General features: G+C 49.7%; 6 protein-coding genes across 6 annotated transcripts; 2 read left to right on the forward strand and 4 right to left on the reverse strand.

The window, feature by feature from the left end:
- Positions 1-60: 60 nt before the first annotated feature.
- ETH_00003680 (uncharacterized protein) lies at positions 61-4,546 on the forward strand (the record flags this gene model as incomplete). Its single annotated transcript, XM_013374953.1, has 8 exons — positions 61-1,348; positions 1,513-1,755; positions 1,933-2,047; positions 2,211-2,409; positions 2,930-3,139; positions 3,271-3,352; positions 3,560-4,206; positions 4,343-4,546. The coding sequence occupies 8 exons, from the start codon at positions 61-63 to the stop codon at positions 4,544-4,546; spliced, it is 2,988 nt and encodes a 995-aa protein (XP_013230407.1).
- Positions 4,547-4,593: 47 nt separating this feature from the next.
- On the reverse strand, positions 4,594-4,815 carry ETH_00003685 (uncharacterized protein; the record flags this gene model as incomplete). The annotated part of the gene is made up of 1 exon (XM_013374954.1): positions 4,594-4,815. One exon carries the CDS (start codon positions 4,813-4,815, stop codon positions 4,594-4,596), a length of 222 nt encoding a protein of 73 aa, XP_013230408.1.
- A 1,583-nt stretch (positions 4,816-6,398) lies between these two features.
- Positions 6,399-9,404, reverse strand: ETH_00003690 (WD-40 repeat protein, putative; the record flags this gene model as incomplete). The annotated part of the gene is made up of 10 exons (XM_013374955.1): positions 6,399-6,490; positions 6,725-6,811; positions 6,960-7,065; positions 7,202-7,345; positions 7,487-7,640; positions 7,866-8,206; positions 8,311-8,410; positions 8,590-8,690; positions 8,803-9,111; positions 9,294-9,404. 10 exons carry the CDS (start codon positions 9,402-9,404, stop codon positions 6,399-6,401), a joined length of 1,545 nt encoding a protein of 514 aa, XP_013230409.1.
- A 1,581-nt stretch (positions 9,405-10,985) lies between these two features.
- On the reverse strand, positions 10,986-14,500 carry ETH_00003695 (lipase domain-containing protein, putative; the record flags this gene model as incomplete). Its single annotated transcript, XM_013374956.1, has 6 exons — positions 10,986-11,381; positions 11,654-11,800; positions 11,938-12,246; positions 12,452-12,858; positions 13,013-13,420; positions 13,594-14,500. 6 exons carry the CDS (start codon positions 14,498-14,500, stop codon positions 10,986-10,988), a joined length of 2,574 nt encoding a protein of 857 aa, XP_013230410.1.
- A 3,855-nt stretch (positions 14,501-18,355) lies between these two features.
- ETH_00003700 (uncharacterized protein) lies at positions 18,356-19,017 on the reverse strand (the record flags this gene model as incomplete). Its single annotated transcript, XM_013374957.1, has 3 exons — positions 18,356-18,613; positions 18,680-18,872; positions 18,923-19,017. The coding sequence occupies 3 exons, from the start codon at positions 19,015-19,017 to the stop codon at positions 18,356-18,358; spliced, it is 546 nt and encodes a 181-aa protein (XP_013230411.1).
- Positions 19,018-19,150: 133 nt separating this feature from the next.
- On the forward strand, positions 19,151-19,423 carry ETH_00003705 (uncharacterized protein; the record flags this gene model as incomplete). Its single annotated transcript, XM_013374958.1, has 1 exon — positions 19,151-19,423. The coding sequence occupies one exon, from the start codon at positions 19,151-19,153 to the stop codon at positions 19,421-19,423; it is 273 nt and encodes a 90-aa protein (XP_013230412.1).
- Positions 19,424-21,100: the final 1,677 nt, after the last annotated feature.

Raw genomic sequence — 21,100 nt, forward strand, 5'->3', positions numbered from 1 at the left:
GTTAGTTTAAGAACTTCAACAAGTATTTCTCCACCTGAAGGCTGTTTTTTGTCCTCGTGGATGTCTTCCCCGCCGTCGATGCGGCGCGTGCCTCCAGAGGACACAGGGAAATGTGGATATTGTCCTACTCCACTATCTGGCGCCCTTGCACCGTTCCCTTCAGCAGATATCTGCACGTACAGCCGTCCAGAACAGCTCGGTACGACGGTTACTGTTTGCGATTTCGATGGAGTACCAGAGCGGTTGCAGATGCAGGAACAACGATCTCATGAGTTAAGTCATTTCTCCGTAAGACCTTCACCCTCAGCTGAGAACTTTTCCTCGCCAGCGTGTACCAAGAAAACACAACCGGCTGAGCCTGGCTTAAACTGCAATGACACTTCATCAGACAGAAGCAAAATTAGATGTGGAAATGAATCGGAAACGTCTCTAGCCTCTTATACGTCTTCTGACGGAAACGTTTCTGCTCCGCTGGTTCCGTCGAAGCAAAATGGTCCTCTGGCCGAGTCGAGCGTCCAGTCCAACGAGTTGAAAGATGATCCAAATCCTCTTTTGGCGCATGATATGGGACCAATGTTGGTCTCGACAGCAACGGAGACACTGATAGAGGGGAGTGATCCCAAAGACACAGCTGCGGAGATAGCTGCTCTAAGGGAGCTGGTCGCGAGCCTGAGAAAGGAGAACAAACGGCTCAAGGAAGAAGCAAAGTCTGCGAAACTTGCAGCTGCAACTGCAGCACTCAACGAGGGCCCTCCTGCTGGGGCAGATCCTAGCAGCTCAGCAATTACATCGCGACTTCCGAGCTCAGAGTCAACGTCACAGCCCAAGAGCTTAACTGCTGCTGATACAGAGAACAAGGGAGTCCACAATGCATCAGAAGTTGTGAATAAAGTTAGAAAAGGAAGGGCTCCGGGGGCCCCCCCCAATGGCCGAGGCCCCGGTAGGAAGCTCCCGGGGACAATGAACAAATGTTGGTCCTCTTCTTCCAACAACAACTTACGTCTGTGGGGCTGGTGCCTTCAAGATGAGTCAGTAAGCTCTTTGCGCGGTTGCTGCGTTGACCATCTGGTGGATGGCGGTAGTTGCTGCACTGAAGAGAAAACTGATACCATTATTGGCGGCAGCAGCAGCTGCCGGAAGAGCATTGAGGGGTCGACAGCTACAGCGCCGGCGACGCTTTTGCCCCCTGAGCCGCTGGAAGCCTCGTGGCTGCTGGGTTTAGAAGAAATTGTGCAGTCAACTCTGGCAGTTCCACAACAGGATCAGCAACAAGCCCTGGCTCCTTCATTGAACAGGGTCTCTTCCAGGAATTCCCTCAAAAGTGTAGTCGAGGAAATCGGCTTTTCAGGTTGGTGTCTTTTTCACCTTCTGCACAGTTGAAGGGACGTTTTACCCATGGAGCGATCCATTTTGGAAGTAGGCGGGGCAGAGAGGCCGTGGTTAAAATTTCGGAAGTAGCAGGGGTTTTTGATGACCGCTGACGTGATTTTTGTTTTTTTGAGAGGTGTGCAGTTCTTGAAGTGAAGCTGCATGACGCTTCAGGATACACTGTTACCGATGACCCTCGCCTGGTTGAGTGGTTTCGGCGCACCAAAGCCTCGCCTTTGTCGGCGCCTCCCGTGCAGTCCGAAGGGTTCAGTTTGACTGTCGGTTCACAAGCTGCTACTCCAGCGAAAGATGTTAATCTGTTTAGTCTGGGTAACAAAGGGAAGAAAAAGGCAGCTACGCTGCCTCCGTCTGTCAGAAAGAGCATCAGTGAGGAAACGCGTGACGCTCATTTTTGTTTCCATCGAGACCAAAGAGCAGTTCAAGGCAAAATATTTGACGCTCATTTTGTTCCAAGCGATACTACAGAGTGATGCAAGGCTCAGGTTCCTGTGTGCATTCCATCCACAAATCTCTTCGTCGCATCGTGCGGGTTTTTGTGAACAGGCATCTCCCTATCAGCTCTGAGGAGGGGATGCGTTGATCGTATCAACTTCATTAAGCGGCTGCAATCGGACGTCTTGCAGTGCACCCTGAATCCAAGCGCCATAGAACTTCTCCTGTGTGTGTTTTGGTCATTCTAAGCGTACTGTTATTCCTTATGTGCTCGTGTCGAACTGATTCGCTACTGTTTGCGTTCTTATGTTGGGATTTCGTCCTGGCTTTTAACCTAGGGTCCTTATTTTGGCAGAGAAAAGAGTTTGAGCTTTTCTACCTGCTTGCAGGCAGGTGGTGCCTGACATGACTGCGACGACAGACAGGCGTCAGCTGTGGCTTGATGCACGCGATGCGCTAGCCAAGAGCAGGGATTGTGCTTCGGGGCCTCTCGATGACGAAGAATCGTTTGCTGCTTTTGTATGCGGTGTCCTTGCCGCTACTGTTTCTGCTGCTACCTATTTTTCCTCCGCAGTTGCCCTAATTCAAGTGTGCCCGTTTGCTAATCTTTGTTCATGAGGAAAGTAGGCGGCAACGTGTGTCTGCCACGTCTTCTGGCTCTTTATTGTCATATAGGTCTTCGAGTTCGGTGCGCTTCACCAACGGCTAGAGCTCCTACACTTTTTAAACAACAAAACCATGGAGGCGTATCTCTCTTCATTAATGGTGGTACGATAATGGTGGTACGATATGCGGCAACGTTGAAAAGGTTTTTTGGGCTCATGCTGAAGGCACCAAGTTGACCCAAAAGTGATGTGTTTCGTGTTGATTGCCCCCAGCAAGTTCAGGTGAAGATCGACTGTTTAGCGATGCTAAGGAGACGGGCGCTGAGAATTGCTCAATGTATCAGGGTAGGCTGGATGGACTTACTCGTGTCACAAGCTACTCACACGTCACTTGATTTATCAGATTAATTTCATGCCCTTTACTAGCAGGGATACCGTCAGAAGTTGGCACGACAAGGTTACCTACAAGTGTGCGTTTGTCCGGGTTGTTGGCCTCTTTATAGGTGGTCGCTCAGGCAGCCGCTTTTGTCAGCGGTGTCTGTCAAACTATGTCCACCGATGGGCCTATAACGGGAGGAGCGGGTCAGAGTGAATCAGAGAACGTGAAGCTCACACTGCCGAACAAGACAGAAGCCAAAGTGGACAATGCAGGCAGGACACAAAAGGCTGCGGGTAGCTTTCCAATGTTTAGGTGGCCTTTGTTATTTGATGTGGTAAGGCTGGCAATGTGCTTGGCATGTGCTACAGTGCGTGTATATGAAGAGTTGCAAAAAGTGGCCAGCACACGTAACCATCCGCTTTGCATCACAAGATACAAGATGAAAATGCCTTTTTGAATCTTTAGGTCAAGAAACAGTACGGATTTGGTGCTGATGGTTCTGTAGACCGCAGTCGCTCCTTGTTAAAAATCCTTGTGTGCCACACTGGTGAGCAAGACCAATTTCGGGTTTTTACGTTACCCCCACTTGAGGGCAAGTTGAATCCTCATTCGATGGGGCATACCTTTAGGCAGTACTTCAGGGTGTTGTGGCATTTTACAAATCACATGAAGCGTCATAGTTTCGTTAAAATTGAATAGCCTATTTGAGCATGGCAGTTCATGGACAAAGTGCGAGTTGGCGACGTGCCTACAGGCAAGCCCCTTGATAGCACGGAACTGACGCTGCTTAGAAGAGCAGCACAGAAGCCGATAGGAGCTTTGTTGGAGCAGCAGGCGTCGCTTGTGCAGGTGCTACTTCTGTTGTACCGTGCGTCTGTCTATGCTTCGTCTAACCGGTCGATGGCCGAGAGAGAAATGGAGCAGGATCCGAAGGATCCCACTCGAGCTCTGGCTGCCCAGCTGTTGCAGTGCTGCCATTCTAGTGTTAACGGCTCATCCAAAGAAAGGGCTTCAGAAACAGTCATGCACAACACTGGGGATTTGCTGCTCTCTGTAATCCCGAGATTTGTGTTGGGTTACAAGTCACGATTGAAGACCCTAGCGAAACTTACGGCTCAGCTCCTGCGGGAGTACGCTACTTTTGTTTGCTGGATGGGAGACAAGGAATCTTTTTTGCCTATACATTTGCTCGTCCGTAGAGCAGGCAGCAATAAGGAGGCACAGTGGTGCCACCACGGGGCTTCATTGCCCACTGTGCTTTCGACGGTTTCCTTACAAACACCTCAACGGGTTGAACGAGTTCCTAAACTGGACGCTTTTGAACGTCTCAGCACGTTTTTAGAGGAGCTGGAGCGTCACGCAGAGCCTCCAGCTACCATCCGGCCTACGCGCAAACAATTGGTGAGCATCGAAGACTAACGACGACATTCAGACAGAGGAGATGAGCGGAATGCCTTTCACGTCTTAGTTTTCGGTGTGTAGACATCAGGAAGGTGTCGGCGTGTTGACTGCGTGAGGCTTTTGTTCAGTTCGACAGGCGTTACGCCACAAGCAGCCGCTCAAGCAGCCCGAGCTCTTCATCGAGCGCGTCATCGAGCTCCTCACTGCCAGTGCATTCACCCGGGTCTTCGCCGGAACGCCAAAAGCGTCAGAAAATACAACACGCACTGACGGCACCTTGCAAGGCGAGTCAACAGAACGCAAGCGCCAGCTCCATTCCCCTGCCAGGCATGAGCACTGAAGTAAATACAACGAACACCCGCCCCCTACTTCCGCACGATTCTTCTCTCATGCGGCCATCTGAGGATCCTCCAGTTGGTCATAAAACACTTTCTGTACCTCAGAACCCTTGCAGCAATGGCAGTGTCGAGCCTCCCGCAGTAAATCCAAGCCCGCAGCTCGCTCCCAGGGCTTTTCGCATTTTTTCAAGCTCGTTTGTAAGGAAGAAAATGATTGACACCCAACAATCCCGCTCTTGTCAACCGGTCCCTGTGGCCCCCGCAAATTCATTGCGATGCAGTGTTGGGATGGAAAGTACGATATTCTGCGATCCCACAGAGAACTCTGGAGAGTCTGCGCGTAAGCAGCGTCTGGAACAGACTTCACGTAGCTGTCTCCTCGGCCGTGTTAGTGGTGCATTGTCTACTTGTTCAGGAGAGCGCAGCCCTTTGGCTCCAGAGGACCATGTCTTCGAAGCAGACAAACACCGACTGGTCACCGAATGTGGAGGGAAATTGGCCTCCCTTACTGATGACCCTTCAGACGTTTGTAGGAGCAGCCTCGCTTCTGTCTTTTGTCCTCGCAGCCAACTTAGTAAGACCAGAACCGTGCAATGTTTCTTTGTATGGACATCGCCACATCTTTGTTGCATTGACTTTCTTTGCTAGATCTTCCCGCTCGCAGTTCACACTCGGCTGACTCCATTAGACCATAAGCTGCAGCCGTAAAGCTGGCTACGTTCTGGTGCATTTCTCGCAGCTCCTGGAGTTCATGTGTCGCTTGAGGAGGTCCCTATACTCGAAAGCGGTGCTTCGCCTTTGCTGCAGCATAAGCAACGCAGTCTAGGGGAACAGTAACGGCTTTCGGAGGAGCAGCATTGCCTCCCACGACATGGCGATCAGACCGTTGGTGCTAGAGTGGGCAACTTTAGAATTTTAGAGGACCGATGAATGCCAGCGCGAGCATGCGGTACTATGGTGTGTATCGAAACTTATGCGCTGTTCCAGTAAAGTGCACCTGGTTCAGCCGACTGTTTTTTTTTTCGCACAAGCTTCTTTCCCGTTGGCATGCTTTCCTTAAGTGTACCTTTCGTCTTTGCAGCTAGATCCACGGATCATTTTGCTTGTAGGAGCACAGTATGTAAAGAACAGGTACCTGGCGTGGATACAATGCATGCACGGTAGCAAGCCTCCATTGCCGTATGGATCAACCGCAGCGGCTGCGACATACGCCATAGTGGCTGAGCATTTTCGGAAAGTAGGCTCGACAGACCAAGTATTTCCCATAATGTACGACAAAAGCATCCGCCCCAACTGCCTGAGGGGATGATTGCCTAGCAGACACGCTAGATGCATGAACATTGGGCTTTGATTCCCGGCACTTCAGAATCTGCAGATTCGTGTACCTTTGTTCCCCAGTTGATGGTGATTCGGTTCTAAAGTCTTCAAAAATGCAGATTACGCCGGCTTCCATCGCTGCAACCGTTATCAAGGCTGTCTGTGGCAGTAGCGCCAGGCCTTCAAAGTGACCATTAAGACTTAAGGCAACGTTCCAAGCCGTTCCAAGCCGTGCTACGCGCTTGAGCGCAAGCTTCGACGCAGGAAGCCACGGAAAATAGGTCTAGATGTTACTGGAATGCAGCATTCGTGGCACGCGTTCAACCACCTTGGGCACGCAGCGCCTCCCAGCATGCTGGCACTGTCGGCAGTTTCAACTTCGGGACTGGCGCCGCTACGCTATTCTCAGTAAAGCACAACACTAGTAAAACACGAAATTCAGTCTGTAGCCAAATATAACACCGAAGAAGCAAGGGCTGACAATACTACTTCGGCAGAAGCCCGCAGAAACAAGGTTGGATACTTTCTGGAGGTGAGCTAGGAATGGGACGTTGATTCGTCCCCTGCAGGAGGATCCTTTGCGTCATCTACCCGGCAAGGCCAAAGCTTGACAGTTGCATCAAGAGAAGCTGCAGAGAAGCGAAGCAACATGAAACACAATAACTTGTTCACAGGGGAGGTTCTATCAAGCTGTGCATTTGCCTTTGACTTCTACTCAAGCTGCTTTTTACACGTCAGTCTGTTGCCAGGGTTACACGCAGCACAGCTTCATCGACACTACTTGGAGCCCATTCTACGATGCCACTGGAACGAAAAATTGTGCTCAGCAACACGGACGAAGTGAAAGAGGATACACATCTTACCACTGGCCAAGATATCAGTTTTCAAGTCGTAATCGAGGCATGTCACAAACTGCGAGTGTGCGCCTTCAATCGTGCGCTCGCAGTCGCCTGCGTAGTCAGGAAACATGACCCGAAAATGTACGCTGCAAGGACAAAATTACGTCAACAGTCGTTGGATATCGTTTATTTTCTTCGGTAAAACATGGCTGGCTAGGTGAAAAATTAGACACGCTGAACAGCAAGCCTGGCATTTCACCTGTTAGAACGTTCCAAGTCCTTATGCTTCTGTCGTCACTGCAAGAAATGATGTGCTCCCCAGTAGGATGTACGACAACCTGCCGGACCCAGTTATCGTGACCTACCTTCGGAGTAATGGAAAATGCCGCAGCAAGCAAAATGAAACGGGAAAAATGAAAAGACTGATCGCATAAAAAGACTGATTGCATACCACAGGCATACATATGAAACGTGCGGCAAGGTTTCCTCAATGCAACTTACGAGCGTCTGAATGCAACTGCCTCCGATGACATCCCACATTTTAATGGTTTTATCGCGGCTAGCGGAAATAAGTACCAAGCCCGCTATCCGCAGAGCGTGAGTTGTCTTTCCCTCTCCTTCTGCCTCCAACAGTGCCTTTGTGTCCTGAAAAAGAAGAGGCGTACGACAGAGTCAGTTCTTGCTATACAGCTTTGCTGCACCGTATAATTCATGTAAATTATGCTCTATGATGCGTGTCTCCTCGCCAAGGCCTGCCTATACTAACACTGTGCTAGAGATTCTGACCAGCATGGAGGACGGTAAGGGTGGTGGCGCCATCCTGTGATCATGCATGTGGCGTAGCATTGCCTCTGTCGCGAAGGTAACCGATTCAATGACGTGCTGGTGGCCGACAAGTTCTCGAACAGCCGATGTGAAGTCTGGCCTCCAAATAACCACCCTGGAAATTATAAAAGGCATCAACGGGTCAAGGGGTGCAGAAGAGGCACGTTAAAGCGCCAAAGCATTGCACCTGGAGCAACGCTGACAGAAGTGCTACAATGTTCAGAGTTAAAATATATTGTTTGGCATCCGAACCCCTACTAGTCAGCAGGACAATTCTGAAGTGTATTCACCCATGGGTAACTGACGAAAGGGAAACATGTCACAAACCCAACAGAATCACCTTTGATCGTTTCCACCAGATGCGAAAAAAGGGGCAGGCCGCAGCTTTGCCTCAGGCACGCAAAGGCAGCGGACCCACGATCCACCACTCCCTGCCGTTCCACCGACCCCCCAGGCACCTGCTGTATCTACGGGGGTAAATGTCCGAAGACAGAGGCCCGTTTCTGCATCCCATAGCTTCAGCAAGCCATCTCGTGAGCAGGAAATGATGCAGGTGCTGCTACCAGAGTCATTTCCATGCGGGTCCCCGTCTGCAGCACCTCCGTTGCTCAGTCCACGCAGGCGCATAGGAGCGACATCATTTCTTCCTTTGTTATCCCTCAAAGTAAAAAATGCAATGGCCTGCATTGTAAGAATCCAATGCAGGCACTGGCTAAAGCTCTCAACCCCGGCAGAGTTCACTGCTGAAAAAGTGATGGCGCAAATGACGTAAATAGTCAACATACCGAAACAGAATCATCATGGCCTCTCAATGTTTCCTTCAGCGTATAAGAAGTCTGAACGTCGAATAGTCGAAGCGTCATGTCACTGGAGCATGTAACTAACCTGAAAAAAACGGACCCTGCATAGGTCAAGCGAAACTGAGCCCCCCAACGCGGATTCACAGAGTTACAGTAGTTTCAAAGGAACGCCTTGCAAAATACGCATATTGCTCAAAGTTGCCGTTAAACTGGTACGGAAGCTTATTTAGATTCACGCACAGTGTGGACTAGAGGGTACCTCACCAGCGGCCTGAAGGATCAAATGCTAAACCCGTAACTGATGCATGGTGTGCCCTAAAAGTCCGCGTGATCGTACCAGTGCCGCTTCCTTCCACTGATATGACCTGCGCGGCAACCAGAAATGGCAGTCAGGCGACGTAGGAAATGCTTATGCCCCTCAACAAAAAGCTAATGTGCTTGCACTGCCTCAAGAGTTGCGTGAAAGCCGATTCTCACACGAACGTTGCCATCGTCTGCTCCGATCAAGAGCTGGGGTAAAAGAGGGTGGAAAACACAGCATGTCACGGGTTGCCTCTGAGCAGATATCACGTAAGATGGCTTCGAGCCTGGAAGCCCTGCTGCTTTCTTGTTCCCTGCATTGCATGCTGCGGATGTGAACAGCTTCAGTTGTTGTCCCTGCTGCTGGAGCTGATTTTGAAGCACTGTCACACGAGCCTGAAGGCGGGCTGTAGCACCCCATCGCTTTGGTAATGTTTCACTGTCAAACTTCTCACTCCCGTGAGTTAACGCTGTCGCGGCAGAAAACTGTTCACAAGCAGACACTGCAACAATCAACTCAACCACATAATTCAGGGGTAGACAGGTGCAGCAGGCATGCTAGATTCCAGTCATAGACCACACAAGACGGCAGGGAACCACGCACAAACGGCGCACACAACCCTAGCATACTCTGCGGATTACAAAATGTGAAGAGTAGAAATGCTTACATCTACATGTGCTTCCCTTTCAAACACTCTGTAAGCCTCTGGAAATTTCGACTCGAGATAGAGAGCAATGGCGAGATGGAGCTGCTGCTCCTGTCGCGCTCTCAGAGCCATCTTCTAGTCGTCCTACCCGCCGGCTTGAAGCCGACGTACTACAAGTTCAACAGACAGCCTTTCGTTCAGTGCTTCTGCAAGCAGGGTGTGCGCCTGCATGCCCTCGTCCCCGTCACGTCGCCTCAGTCTACAAAAAAGCCTCCTGGCGTATAACATGGATTTCCTCTTGCTTCTAGACGTGAACTGAGGCTAAACTGTTCTTGCGTCTTCACGATATGAGCTCGAAGGATACGCAGGTGAGCACATCAGCGCCTGCCGATGGCTGGAGAAGACTGTTGTCCTTCTTCAGTCAAGCCCCTGATAGCAATAGCGACATATTTATGTTACAAAAGAGGAATGACTAAATCAATGTACACGGTGTATTGTTTTCTATGTTTTCCCAAACCGCATGAGCAGGCCTACGCCGGATCACCAGACAGTGTTCTGCGGGCGCCAAGTATAAGGCAGCTGCTGTTCAGCAAACATATCGACTTCGAACAAATTCAAATTAAGGTAAATTGTTTGGTTGAATGAGGAATTAAGATGAAACGAGTTTGCTGCACCCGGTGAAGCATACACGTCCAACAAGGACTGTGTATGAGGGTGCACTCGGCGTACCAAACCACTACCTTTCGTGTGTCTTGCTAATATGCATTGCGCAGTGTGTTGCTTGGGTTGTTCAGTTAAGCTGCTCAGTTTCACTTTAGGGGAGCAGCAGTGTTTGATGTGACGTACAAAACCCGCGGGCTAAATGACTCCCTTTGCTCACCAGTTTGAGCACTGCTGAGCGAAAACAATCACTCAGCGCTTTATTCCGGGAAAAATTCTTCGTAGGTCTTAAGGACATGTCTTGAGTGTGAGAATTTTATGACTAGGGCCTTCAATGCCGCGTGCGCTCAATTTTAATTCCATATGTGGAAGAGTACGCCAGTAGCCTTCAGAAAGGTCAGTAATATGACAGTCATATCATGTCCAGAACAGGGCAACAAGAATAAAGTGTTTGTCTAAGCTGCTTGTTTTCAAGACTACAGTACTGCATCCTAATGTGGAAGTGACCTGCACTAACTGCATCTGGGTTTGCCCTGTGCTGCAACATGCGAAGCTGCTATTGAGGAAGGCAGAAAACACCAACAGTAAGCCACAGTAAGCCAGGAAGCAGCTTCGTTCTGTGAAGTCCACATACTGTATATTCTGTTCAGCAGCTATACTAGAGCTATCAAAGCAGGAGAGCCTACACAAGCAATGACCACGCGCAGCTTCGCTCCACCAGGTTCAAGAAGGCAACTTGTATGACTGCGCACTTCCGTAAACATGATGCCACGAAATGTCTTGCAATCAGTCACATGCCTAAAGAGATCTTTGCCCAATGATTTTAGTTGTGAGAATAGCAACGGTGAGGAAATAAAGGTGCAGTGTGTGCCGAACCAGTGACTGTCTAGAAACCGTAAGCCCTCCACGGCCTCTTTCAAAAGGAAAAAGAAGGCTTTTTTGCCATTTGAGGGCATAAATCACCTGGTGTGCGTGCGAACAATGCATTGTAGAGGACTATTGAGTGCAGGTGGCTTTCTGGAGCAGGCCCTATTGCAATTCCAATAAGCAAGTCTAGATGACCTTGGGCTCCCTGCTAGCTTCAAGTGCTAGTTGGGTCATCACCCACCTCATCTTCCCTTGAGCTGCTATTAATGCAGAGCACAACGAGTGAGCTGAGTAACTGATGGGCGGATCGTTTATTAGAGGGGCAGCAAGTCCCGAACCAAAGTCGGCCTCGGGTACCAAGTCTGCCATGATCGTGAGGACTGCGGTATACGACAGAAAGTGAGTGAGCACTGGATTCAGGAAGACCGAGTCTACGTTCTTCATGCTAGCGAACGCCCCAAATGTGCGTTTAAGGAAACTCCCAGCATGCAGGTCCGTGCGTGTCCACAGCCGGCCATCAAAGTCAGGCTCTAGGGGACTCGTCGACGCAACAACAACTTGTTTTAGGTCGTCCAACATGATCTGGCAGGAGGGTCAAAAAATACGGATGTGCAGAATGAACTTAAATCCCAGCTAGAGAGGTACGATTTGTATCTAACTCCACAATCAGGGAAAGGGCCTAAAAGGCATGCAACTGCTTTCAAGTGCTATAATTAGGGCTTTCAGAAACCTCAGAAACAACGTAATCACCTTTACGTTTGTATGCTCAGGTTTGCTAGCGTAGCTTCTCAATGTAGGAATAACGAATTCCCGCTAGAAAAAACACGTGCTAGATGCAGAACTCTCCAGCTTACTCTGTAATGAAACGGTTTTTTCCATTGAAGTCCGTGGCCGAGTTCTGGTTCGCCGTTTAATGTGGTAACAGGATCCATGCTCGTTGCGATGTCGTGTATGATAACTCCAGTAGACATAAATTCGTTATAGGCAGCTTCATTTCCCCACTGCTCGCAACACAAAACCCAGTCAGGACAACCATGGCCCAGAAAAACAGAGTTTTAGCTCGTTTATTTAGATGCCGCGCTGCTCTGCGTTGCAAGGCTAACCAACATGGTTATTTTCATTCTTCTTTTGTTCTTACTGCAGGTGCACCGAATGTGACACATCTGATCTGTAGGAGGCCCTGACGAATTAGGCTGCGAGACTTCACGGCGTAGTACCAAGCACCAATTTGCGACACCGCCCCCCCAAGAGAATGGCCAGTAAAAAGCACGACCTGCCGCTTCCCCGTCGCATGAATTTTTTCTGACACTTCACGAATGTCATCATTAAGCATTTCCTTAAAAATGCGTCGAAACGCAAACAAAAAGCCAGAATGAATTTTTCCTTCCCCAGAAGGCGACAATTCTGGATCCGAAGTAGTATCCCACATGGTATTTAGAAGCCAAAGCTGCACCATCGAGTTCGCAGAAGCATTGCTGGCCACAAGGATTCACTGCAAACGCTAGAGTTTATATTTCTAAAAGTAGCAAATAAAAGCAGTGTCTACTGCGGATCCCAGGAGCAGCGTTAGTTCTTTCCGCTGTTACTAGGGCATTTTATCAAACATTTTGAACAGTCGCTCACATAGTAAGCCCGGAAGTGGACCAACACACCTTGGGAAAAGTGGTGCCCCTGGCAGCCCAGATTCTGTCCACGTAGTCGTTCTGTGTCTCATCCGTTTCCCATGTAATCCATGTTGATTCCCTTTCCAGTCGAAAAAGCCATGGCGCTTCTACAGGTCTGATATATGTTGCATCAACCCCGCACTTATCTGGGTAGATTTGGGGGGGGCAAGGTACATCGACTTCGCTCACTGGGCAGTTCCAGCCTAGTAACCCGATGGCTTTCCACAGGTCCATCCGACCCCACTGTGCTGTCAGGCGCCCTCTTGGGGCTTTAACCTTGTCAAAGAAGCCCGTGTCAACCAGATGCTGTGGACATGATGCATATTCATTGTTCTTGTCCTGAATGCTTGGATCTACACGGAACCTTGCTGAAAGGTCGTCGTACCTCAGGGGTCCTGCAAGCAGAGTGATTAATGCACCTCTTAACAAGGTTTTAGACAATGACATCAAGCATGTGCTTCTCTGTGGAGCTATTTTGCATGTTATGCCTTTCGCAATCAGGCAAAGATCTGATACGCTCTCTGGAGGTTTTGACTCTGTATGAGTCACCTGCTTCCGCTACTTTCAGGGCAGCCACACGAGTGACTTTCCACGGCTTGAAGAAGAAAGTACTTGCGTTGAGATGTTGGCTCCATTGCCACATTGACCCAGCGTCATGTACTACCAGATGAAGAACCCAAAGATTGTGCCAAGAGTTGTACACTCGCTTCTTCCAGTCTCCTGAAAAATTGGAGCTGTCGCGTTCACCGATGGCACGTCGAGCCATTCGATTTCCATCGTACACCCGAGGCTGCCAGTCTGCTGGGATGATTCGAGGAAATGACACATCAGCTCCCACTGCTCGCAAGTAATCGTATATAGGATACGTCTTGTACTGTGGGCTGTCGGGGCTGGGGAAACGCACCGTGTCCTGCCAAGATTTTTCGGGATATTCTTCATACGTAGTGCACGTAGTAGCTGCAGTGTCATCAGAAGGACATTGTGAAACAGTACTGCTCGCTCACGCTTGTTTGGATGTTGAAGTTGGCTATTCAGCATTCTTCACCTACAGAAAACGCAACCACTGCTCAGCTGATTTCGGGCTCATGCCTAAGATTGGCTTTAGGATATGTGTAAAGTGGGGGACAAACCGAATTGAATAAGATCCTTCAAGGGCTGAAGAAGACGTAGATCCTTCATGACAATGCTATTTAGAGCCTCTCCAACATTAGACTCCAGCATGCTCACGTTCATTGCTGAGAAAGTTTCGACGACGTGCCAAGCCAAATGCAAGGTATTTGAGGAAGTAAGCTTACGGATCCATTCTTTTTTTTGTCTCCTCAAGGTGAGGTTTGATGCGAGAACAAGTGCGGCTTTTAGCCTGGGGTGGAGCTTTCGGAGACTTGCTGTATCGAGGGTCCTAATGCTTAGGGATGCTTCATCCAGGTGGGCGACAACGCAAGCAGGATCGGAAAAATTGCGCATGCCTTCGCCTCCCGAGAAGAAAAGGTTATTACAGACTTTCAGTGACTCATATGCCTTTTCGTTAAACTGTCGATCAAGGCCTAGTCGTGTGAGGTCCACTGTTTGTTTGACGCTTCCCAGAGAGATGGACTGCGCCCCATGCATGTCCGCAACAGCTGCTTTGCTGCCGTAATACGCCTTTTTCCGGAGGACGGATTTTGGGCAAGGGCCGAATGATCGGCCTGTTTCATCAACAATAACTACAGGAGTCGTACTTGTTTCTTCAGGAGGATGCAAGAACGTCCCTACACCAGCTGAAACTTCTGCGCTGGCTCCGCTCACATGATGACAGTCTTCGCGTTCTCTACTGATAAGCACGCTGGGTACGGTCAAACTGCCATAATCTGCCATTATTGAGGCGACGTCTTCCTCTCCTGCAAATTCGTTCAACAGTTCTGCCGCTGTTGTTTCTGTCGAGTTCTGATGCCCATTGATCTCTCCTGTTTGGTCAGGTATTTTCTCAAGCGAAGAGGAAACTGGAGAAGTGGCCCAAAATGCGAGCCACGTGACAGCGAGCGTCCAGCGTCTAATCATTTGACTAAACATAGCTTCAAGCTGGCCGGGACAAATGCCGTCTTCTCCCCATGAAATGCCCCTCAACACTTTATCCTTTCTCTTTCAAATGCTTTTCATAAATAGGCATGCAACACTCAGCAAGGGACACCGCCGGAAGAATTTGCCAGAGCTGCACAGGTCACTTGAACCCGATGCTGTGGAGGCTCGTACGTAGAGAGTTGGGGATGAAGTTGTCCCTCGGGCAGGAATTAAGTGCAAAAATTCAGTTCACTTGTGGTTTCTTCCATCCAGTGGCCCAGCAGACTAGGTTTGTCCCAGCCTGTGCGGAGTTGCGCTCCTTCGGCCATGAAGGTTCAGCGTGCAATAGGTTCGCTGAACCAATTTGCTTGAACGCCTACACTTCTGCCGAGAGGCATGCACATGTACGGTTTAACAATGAATTGTCACAGCGTCTGTCTTGGTAAAACCAACCGTATGGCTATCTTCGTCTCACTCTTCGTCTCAGCGTTGGGCTGCTGCTTGAGCGTCACTCTCCTCCAGCACACCGAGGAACGGCTTTAACTTTGCAAGCCATATGAAGGTTCCCGAAAGGGCTGCATCGCTGTGTTCTTCCACTGTATGTCAGATTGTCCACTTTACCCAATGATGCCTACAGACGGGAGCTCTCTGCCATAGTGAGCAAGTTGCTGCGAAACTTCCTCTGCAAAGTGAAACTGCCTCTGCGAAGTGATGCACTGTGAACGAGGATTGTTCTTCCCTCCTTCAGGCGACTATGCAGTTTTAAGCTTTTACGAAGTTTGCCTCAAGCTGTGTCAATGTGGGGCGAAGTCGATATCGGCGGCGGTATATGAAAGGGGATTCCTGTAAGCCCTTCTGAGGCAACACCTCTTGGCCCAGCGTTTGAAATGAAGCACCTTAATGAAAATATGCAGCATATGGTGTCCAGCTGCAACAGTCATTTCATCGGCTAAAGGTGCAGCCTGGCAACTGCACAAGGAAGTCGCCAGTGTGGGCGCCGCTGCTTGGATCTCACGCAGATATGTTTCATTTCGGGAAGCTCAAGGCGACTGTGGCCTCAATGATTCCCTCCTCTGGAGAATAAGGTCCCGCCAGATCAAATTCGAATGTGCGCTGAAGCTTCGCCCTATATGCACGAAGAATTGGTCGCCTCCACTGGCCTAAATAAACCATTGTTCACGAAGCCTTAAGACTGCCTACGTGTGGTCAGTGCACAGCCATCGCATGCAGCGAATGCTTCACATGTTATACTTACAAAGCCCTGTGCAACTGTTCTTTTGGCAACACTTCTGGCTGCAAATGGCGCAATGCAGCACAAGGAAGACGCTTTACACTACGCGCAAGGTAGACCCCGTCTCGATAGGCCGGCTTCAAGAAGAACTAGCTCTCATTCAGGCTCATGACAAGCTGTATAAAACGCTATGCTGCATGCAGTCCAGCACTGTTCTTTAAAAATGCTTGTTCATGAGATATAACCTATTCACGAGCAAGGCATGTCGTCATCGCTGATGGCAGGAATTCTGACGAAGCCATCCACGGCAACACAGACCATAGTTCGTCGCCACTCGCCATGGCATCTTCACCAGATACAACAAAGTGGGCGGGGCGGCCTGTACAGGGGAACATTGAAAACTGAATGCACTTACCCTTGTGAATGCCTGCAATGCCCGCCCAAACATGGCGAAAAGATTCGTGAGACCGCTACTTCGGTAGATGCGTGACCTTTCACTCCAGCAACAGTGATGATTAGTCAGCCTACGTGTTGTTTATACTGCTGAGAGGCTCAACAATTTTCGAAGCTCACTCGGCCGTAGATGTCAGACAATGTGGCGAAGTTCGCCACTTCGCTGACGGCTCCCCAGTGTTTCTTGCGCTTTCTGGATATAGTTTCATGATGAACTGCACACTTACAAAACAGTAACCGTCCCTCCATGGCGAATTCTTCCTGTGCTTCTGTGCAGGACAGTACAAGTGCACTCCGCGGAAAAACCGAACAGCGTTGGACTCGACTCAATGGAAAGTTGGGAGCTGCATTCGATGCAATGCGTGGAGAAAACGGAAACTAGGTTAATAAGCCAAGAACGCAGCACTCATCCGCTTTATCATGGCAATCAGTTCGTACACCTACCATACCTCAACCTCACTTCCCCACCAAAGCCACCACTTCCGGGAAGCCAATGTGGCCGCTGGAAATGATGCTTCCACTTGTCATATAGTGTAAATGCCACAATAATGCCAGTACTACTTGGTTATGTTAAATAGTGTCCAGCCAGTACATGTTTTAGATGAATCTCTGGGCCCAGCCCCAAACACAACAGAGTTGATTAGCCTGCTTCAGGTCACTGGATCGTTTGAGAAGAGTATGCCGCAGTTGCTCTGCTGAGTTTCCACTGAAGTAGGCAATCTTGCGCTGTATGTTTTCACGTTAATGCTGAAGCTTGTGCAGTGCAGCATTTCGTGGCCGTTCAATGTAGCAACGCTGATTGCTTCGTGATGGAATAGACGCCGCGCCATTCAAGGACAGTATCACTGCAGCAATGCGCATTTTGATCTTGTCTGTGTTTGTTTGCTGCCACTGGACCTTGCTTCCTGCGGCGTTGGGAGCACCAGTGGGCAGCCTTGCGGTGACAGTCTCACAAGAGGAGATGGGAGTGTATGTGCAGCAGGAGCCCCCTTCCGTCCTCCCGGTGACTCGGGCCACAAGGGATTTTCTTGCCTCATCATTTGTCGGGTTTGTGCTTTTTGTTTTCATTGTCGCCCCATTACTCCTTAAGCATCTGGAGAAGGAGACAAAGCATCCCGCTGTTCACTAACTCGGCGCCAAGCTCTGGAATTGCTCCTCTTTGAAGCAACCGGATGTGAGTAGTTCTGGGCTAAGGACGTACGGTAGTAGTATGTGGCTGACAGCAACTGATTATATAACTAATGAAAGAGGGAAATACGCCCTGTGCATTGGTGATGCGCAATGGCTTTTGAAGAGAGTTTGGGCTCCAACGTTTGATTTGACAGTTTTTGCAGGTGGCGCATTGTATGGTTATGCGCAGGCAAATACGTAGAATGAGGGTCTTGCATTTCCGAAGATGGCTGACGTTAGACAGTGCAAAGCCGGAGTCGTGCGTGATTTTTGAAGGCGGGGAAGTCTCACTTCGCCACCATATGGCATTTTGAGAACGTTCATGGATAAACGAGGGCTTTTGTCCTCATGCAGACTCTTTGTTTGGATGCTGCCCTTGAAGCTTGTGCACAACGAGTACACCTTCGTCGCCTCCGAGTTGCCGACGGTCGAATTGCGGAGTTCATCGGGCTTTGAGTTCAAAGTATGATGGGGTATCCTTTGTAAAACTGACCGGGAGTCGGGATATTCTAGAGCTACCCCGTAGTCATTGTCAAGTTGAGGCTCAGTTCTGTGAAGTTCCAATTTTTGACGGCCCTCACAGGGCTGCGGGAAGTTTGTTCTTTAACTGGTGGCCTGCAGAAAGAACAAGGTATGCTACATGAGTAGAGAAAATATTAGCACTATAGGTACCTACCACAGTACAAAAGAAGGAGGTTTGTTTGCGGGAGAAGTAGGCGAGGAACGTTTTCAAGTGCTGCCTTTCAGTTCATTATCCAGTTGGTCCAGTTTGTGAGAGCTGCGATACGGAAGGAGCAAACAAACGAGTGGAGGAGGTTGGAAGTAGGCGTTCTGCCGCTGTTGTGACGACCTTAGCAGGAAAGTGTAATAGTCAACTGTCGAGCGCTGTGAACTAATGGGAAGAAGAAGACGCCAAATAGTGCAGCAAGTAGGTTCAGCACCAAATGAGTACTTTATGGCTTGAGCGACAAGAGAGTCCTTTGACTTGTAGCTTGTGAGGTCTAAGCTGTTGTGAGGACGGTGAACTGCATCGCCGCCTGTATCGCCGCCCAGCTTAGTGTGGTGGAGGCTTTTGCAAAGCGAGCAAGCGTACTGGTTAGGCCACATAGCTTGGTGGTGATCCAGTGACCTGAAGCTCGCCGCAGGTCAAGAATGCTGAAGGTCACTAACTCGGCAAGACTCGGGGGGGTTCCGACGAAAGCTCTCCATCCGACTGCAAGATCTGTCTCCCCCCCGAACACCTCCATCAACGCAGCTTCCTACAAGCACAACGCAACACATTGTCTCTCACCACTTGCCCCCGTATCCACGCGGAAATATCATACTGGCAGTGGCGTCTGGAATGTCACTCGTACGTCGCGACTCGAGCCTCCACATAACACATCACCGCACTTTCTGCACGTTCCAAACAGTGAAGCCACAAAGATTGTGACCTTGATGCTGCTCCACTCTGACAACGGTAATGTTCTGTTCATGCAACCCTTTCCATATCTCCAGTTCCGCTCGCCATGAGAACACCTACATCAGAGCATCATACAACACGCACAACGCAAAATATTGTCCCTCACCATGAGCTCCTCTGCCAACGTGGCAAAATCGTTTTTGCAGTTTCCTCTGCCACGTCACACACTGCTAACTCGTTCGTCGCAGCTCGACCCTTCATTGTACACATCCTAGCCACAAAACGCACTTTCTGCGCGTTCCAAAAAGGGCAGCCATCAGCGATTCACACTGCCCCACAACCGCTAAACTCCGTGCCGCTCGAGATAGCATGTTCTATTCGTGCGCCTCTCTCGATGTCTCCAGTTCCACTCGCCATGACAATACCTCCATCAGCGCAGCTTCAACACGCACAACGCAACACATTGTCTCTCACCACGAGCTCATCTGCCAACGCGGCGAAGTCATTTCCGAAGCACCCTCTGCTGCGTCACACACTCCACATTCGTATGTCGCGGGTCGACCTTCATATGACACACCCCATATTCCCAACACACGCCCTGTGCGTTGCAAACAGTGCAGCCATCAGCGATTCACACTGCTCCACTCCCACTAAACGCGCCGCTTGAGTGAATCTTCTGTTCATGCACGAATCTTCATGTTTCTCGTTCCGCTCGCCATGACAACACCTCCATCAACGCAGCTCCCAACAAGCACAACGCAAAACGTTGTCACTCACCACTAGCTCCTCTGCCAACTCCGCAAAATTATTCTTGCAGTTCCCTTGTTCCACTCCATACAGTGCTTAGTCGTACATAGCGGCTCGACCCTTCATATGACACTTCCTATGCACGCAACACATGTCCTGTGCGTTCCAAACAGGGCAGCCACCAGCGATTCACACTGCTCCACTGCCACTAAATTGCGCGCCGCTCCAGAGAGTGTTCTGTGCGTGCAACACTCTCAATGTTTCTAGTTCCACCCGTCATGACCCACGCCTCCGTCAGCGGAGCTTCTGGCACGGAAGTCGCAGAACATTCTCGTCATTACCGTCCCTTCTATCGTTGGATATTACTTGGAGCACCCCGTTTGCCACGTTATCACTAGAAGCTTTGACAGCTCGGCAAAATACTGTGCTATCCAGAGTTTAGCCGAAGCGTCATAGTGGTCCGCCACATAACACTACAGATCGCGCAGTACGCGATGCCTCACGCAGCCCCAATTCAAGCGTTCACTGCGTTCACGCATGTCCCGCCTCGACATTTCATACGACACACCCCATACAAGCACAACTCCTGCGCCCTCCAAATACCGGAGCCACAGCGACTAATGCTTTCCTGCTGCGACTGGGTTGCACTTGGCTTGAATTCTAGCATATTTTCTGCAAGCCAAAGGACGTCATTTAAAATATTGTGATCGCTGCCACCATTCAAGGAAATCTACAATACCTTGTCACCACTTTCTGCCCACATGGCATCATTTGTTTTTGCGCCACTGCAGCGCCAAAGCCTCCCCTCAGCTTTGCAACACGTGCGGTTTGCCAGTTTGGCCCGTGCTTTGTCTGGTTTGTCAGGTGAAGAGAAACAATTAGTGGAGCGTGAATTCAAGGACCTGCTTTACGTCCTTTTTCAGTGCCATTTGTAAGCTCCGAAGATCACCGTTGTTCCGGTACAGTCATGCAAAGTTAGCAGTATCTCCTCACATTCTGATTACATTGAAGGCACCAGTGTTTCGCCGGTACAAATGCAGTTGCTGTTTCAAGGATTAGAAGGATGACTAGGTATGAAGTTGAAACATCAGTTGTTGCTCTGCCTCTAGCATTGTCTTTGCACGCTAAAAGCAGCAGAAGCGATGAATTGCTGCACAGTGCCCTCTAAATTCAGCTCGTAATACTCCGATGTGTCATAGAGCACGTGTTGCCTGTATATGTTGCAATGTGAAATAGAATGGAGACAAGATCCGTATACACTTCAAGGCCTACCAAACAGGTAGATATATCCTGGACTGAAAGGTTTCTCCCGCGAAAATTGTGTTTTCGGTTAAGCAAAGAACCCTTAAGTGACATTTAACACTTCATGACTGCAATGTCTACGGCCAATGCGACCAAAACGAAGGCAAGTCCCGCAAAATGAGACGTAGGGAGCTGGTATCTCTTCCATGGTGTCGATGCACTCTGGGAATGAACGCCTGATGATTCCTCCCATAGACTTATCTTCCTGCTGGAAGCAGGCGAGACATCTGTTTCAAGGCAAGCGCTAGCTGGGATCGCAGCGATGGACAAGGCTAGCTAAGCTTAGGCTATGTTA

Source organism: Eimeria tenella, genomic scaffold (assembly GCF_000499545.2).
Source record: "Eimeria tenella Houghton genomic scaffold, Eth_scaff24, whole genome shotgun sequence".
NCBI lineage: Eukaryota > Apicomplexa > Conoidasida > Eucoccidiorida > Eimeriidae > Eimeria > Eimeria tenella.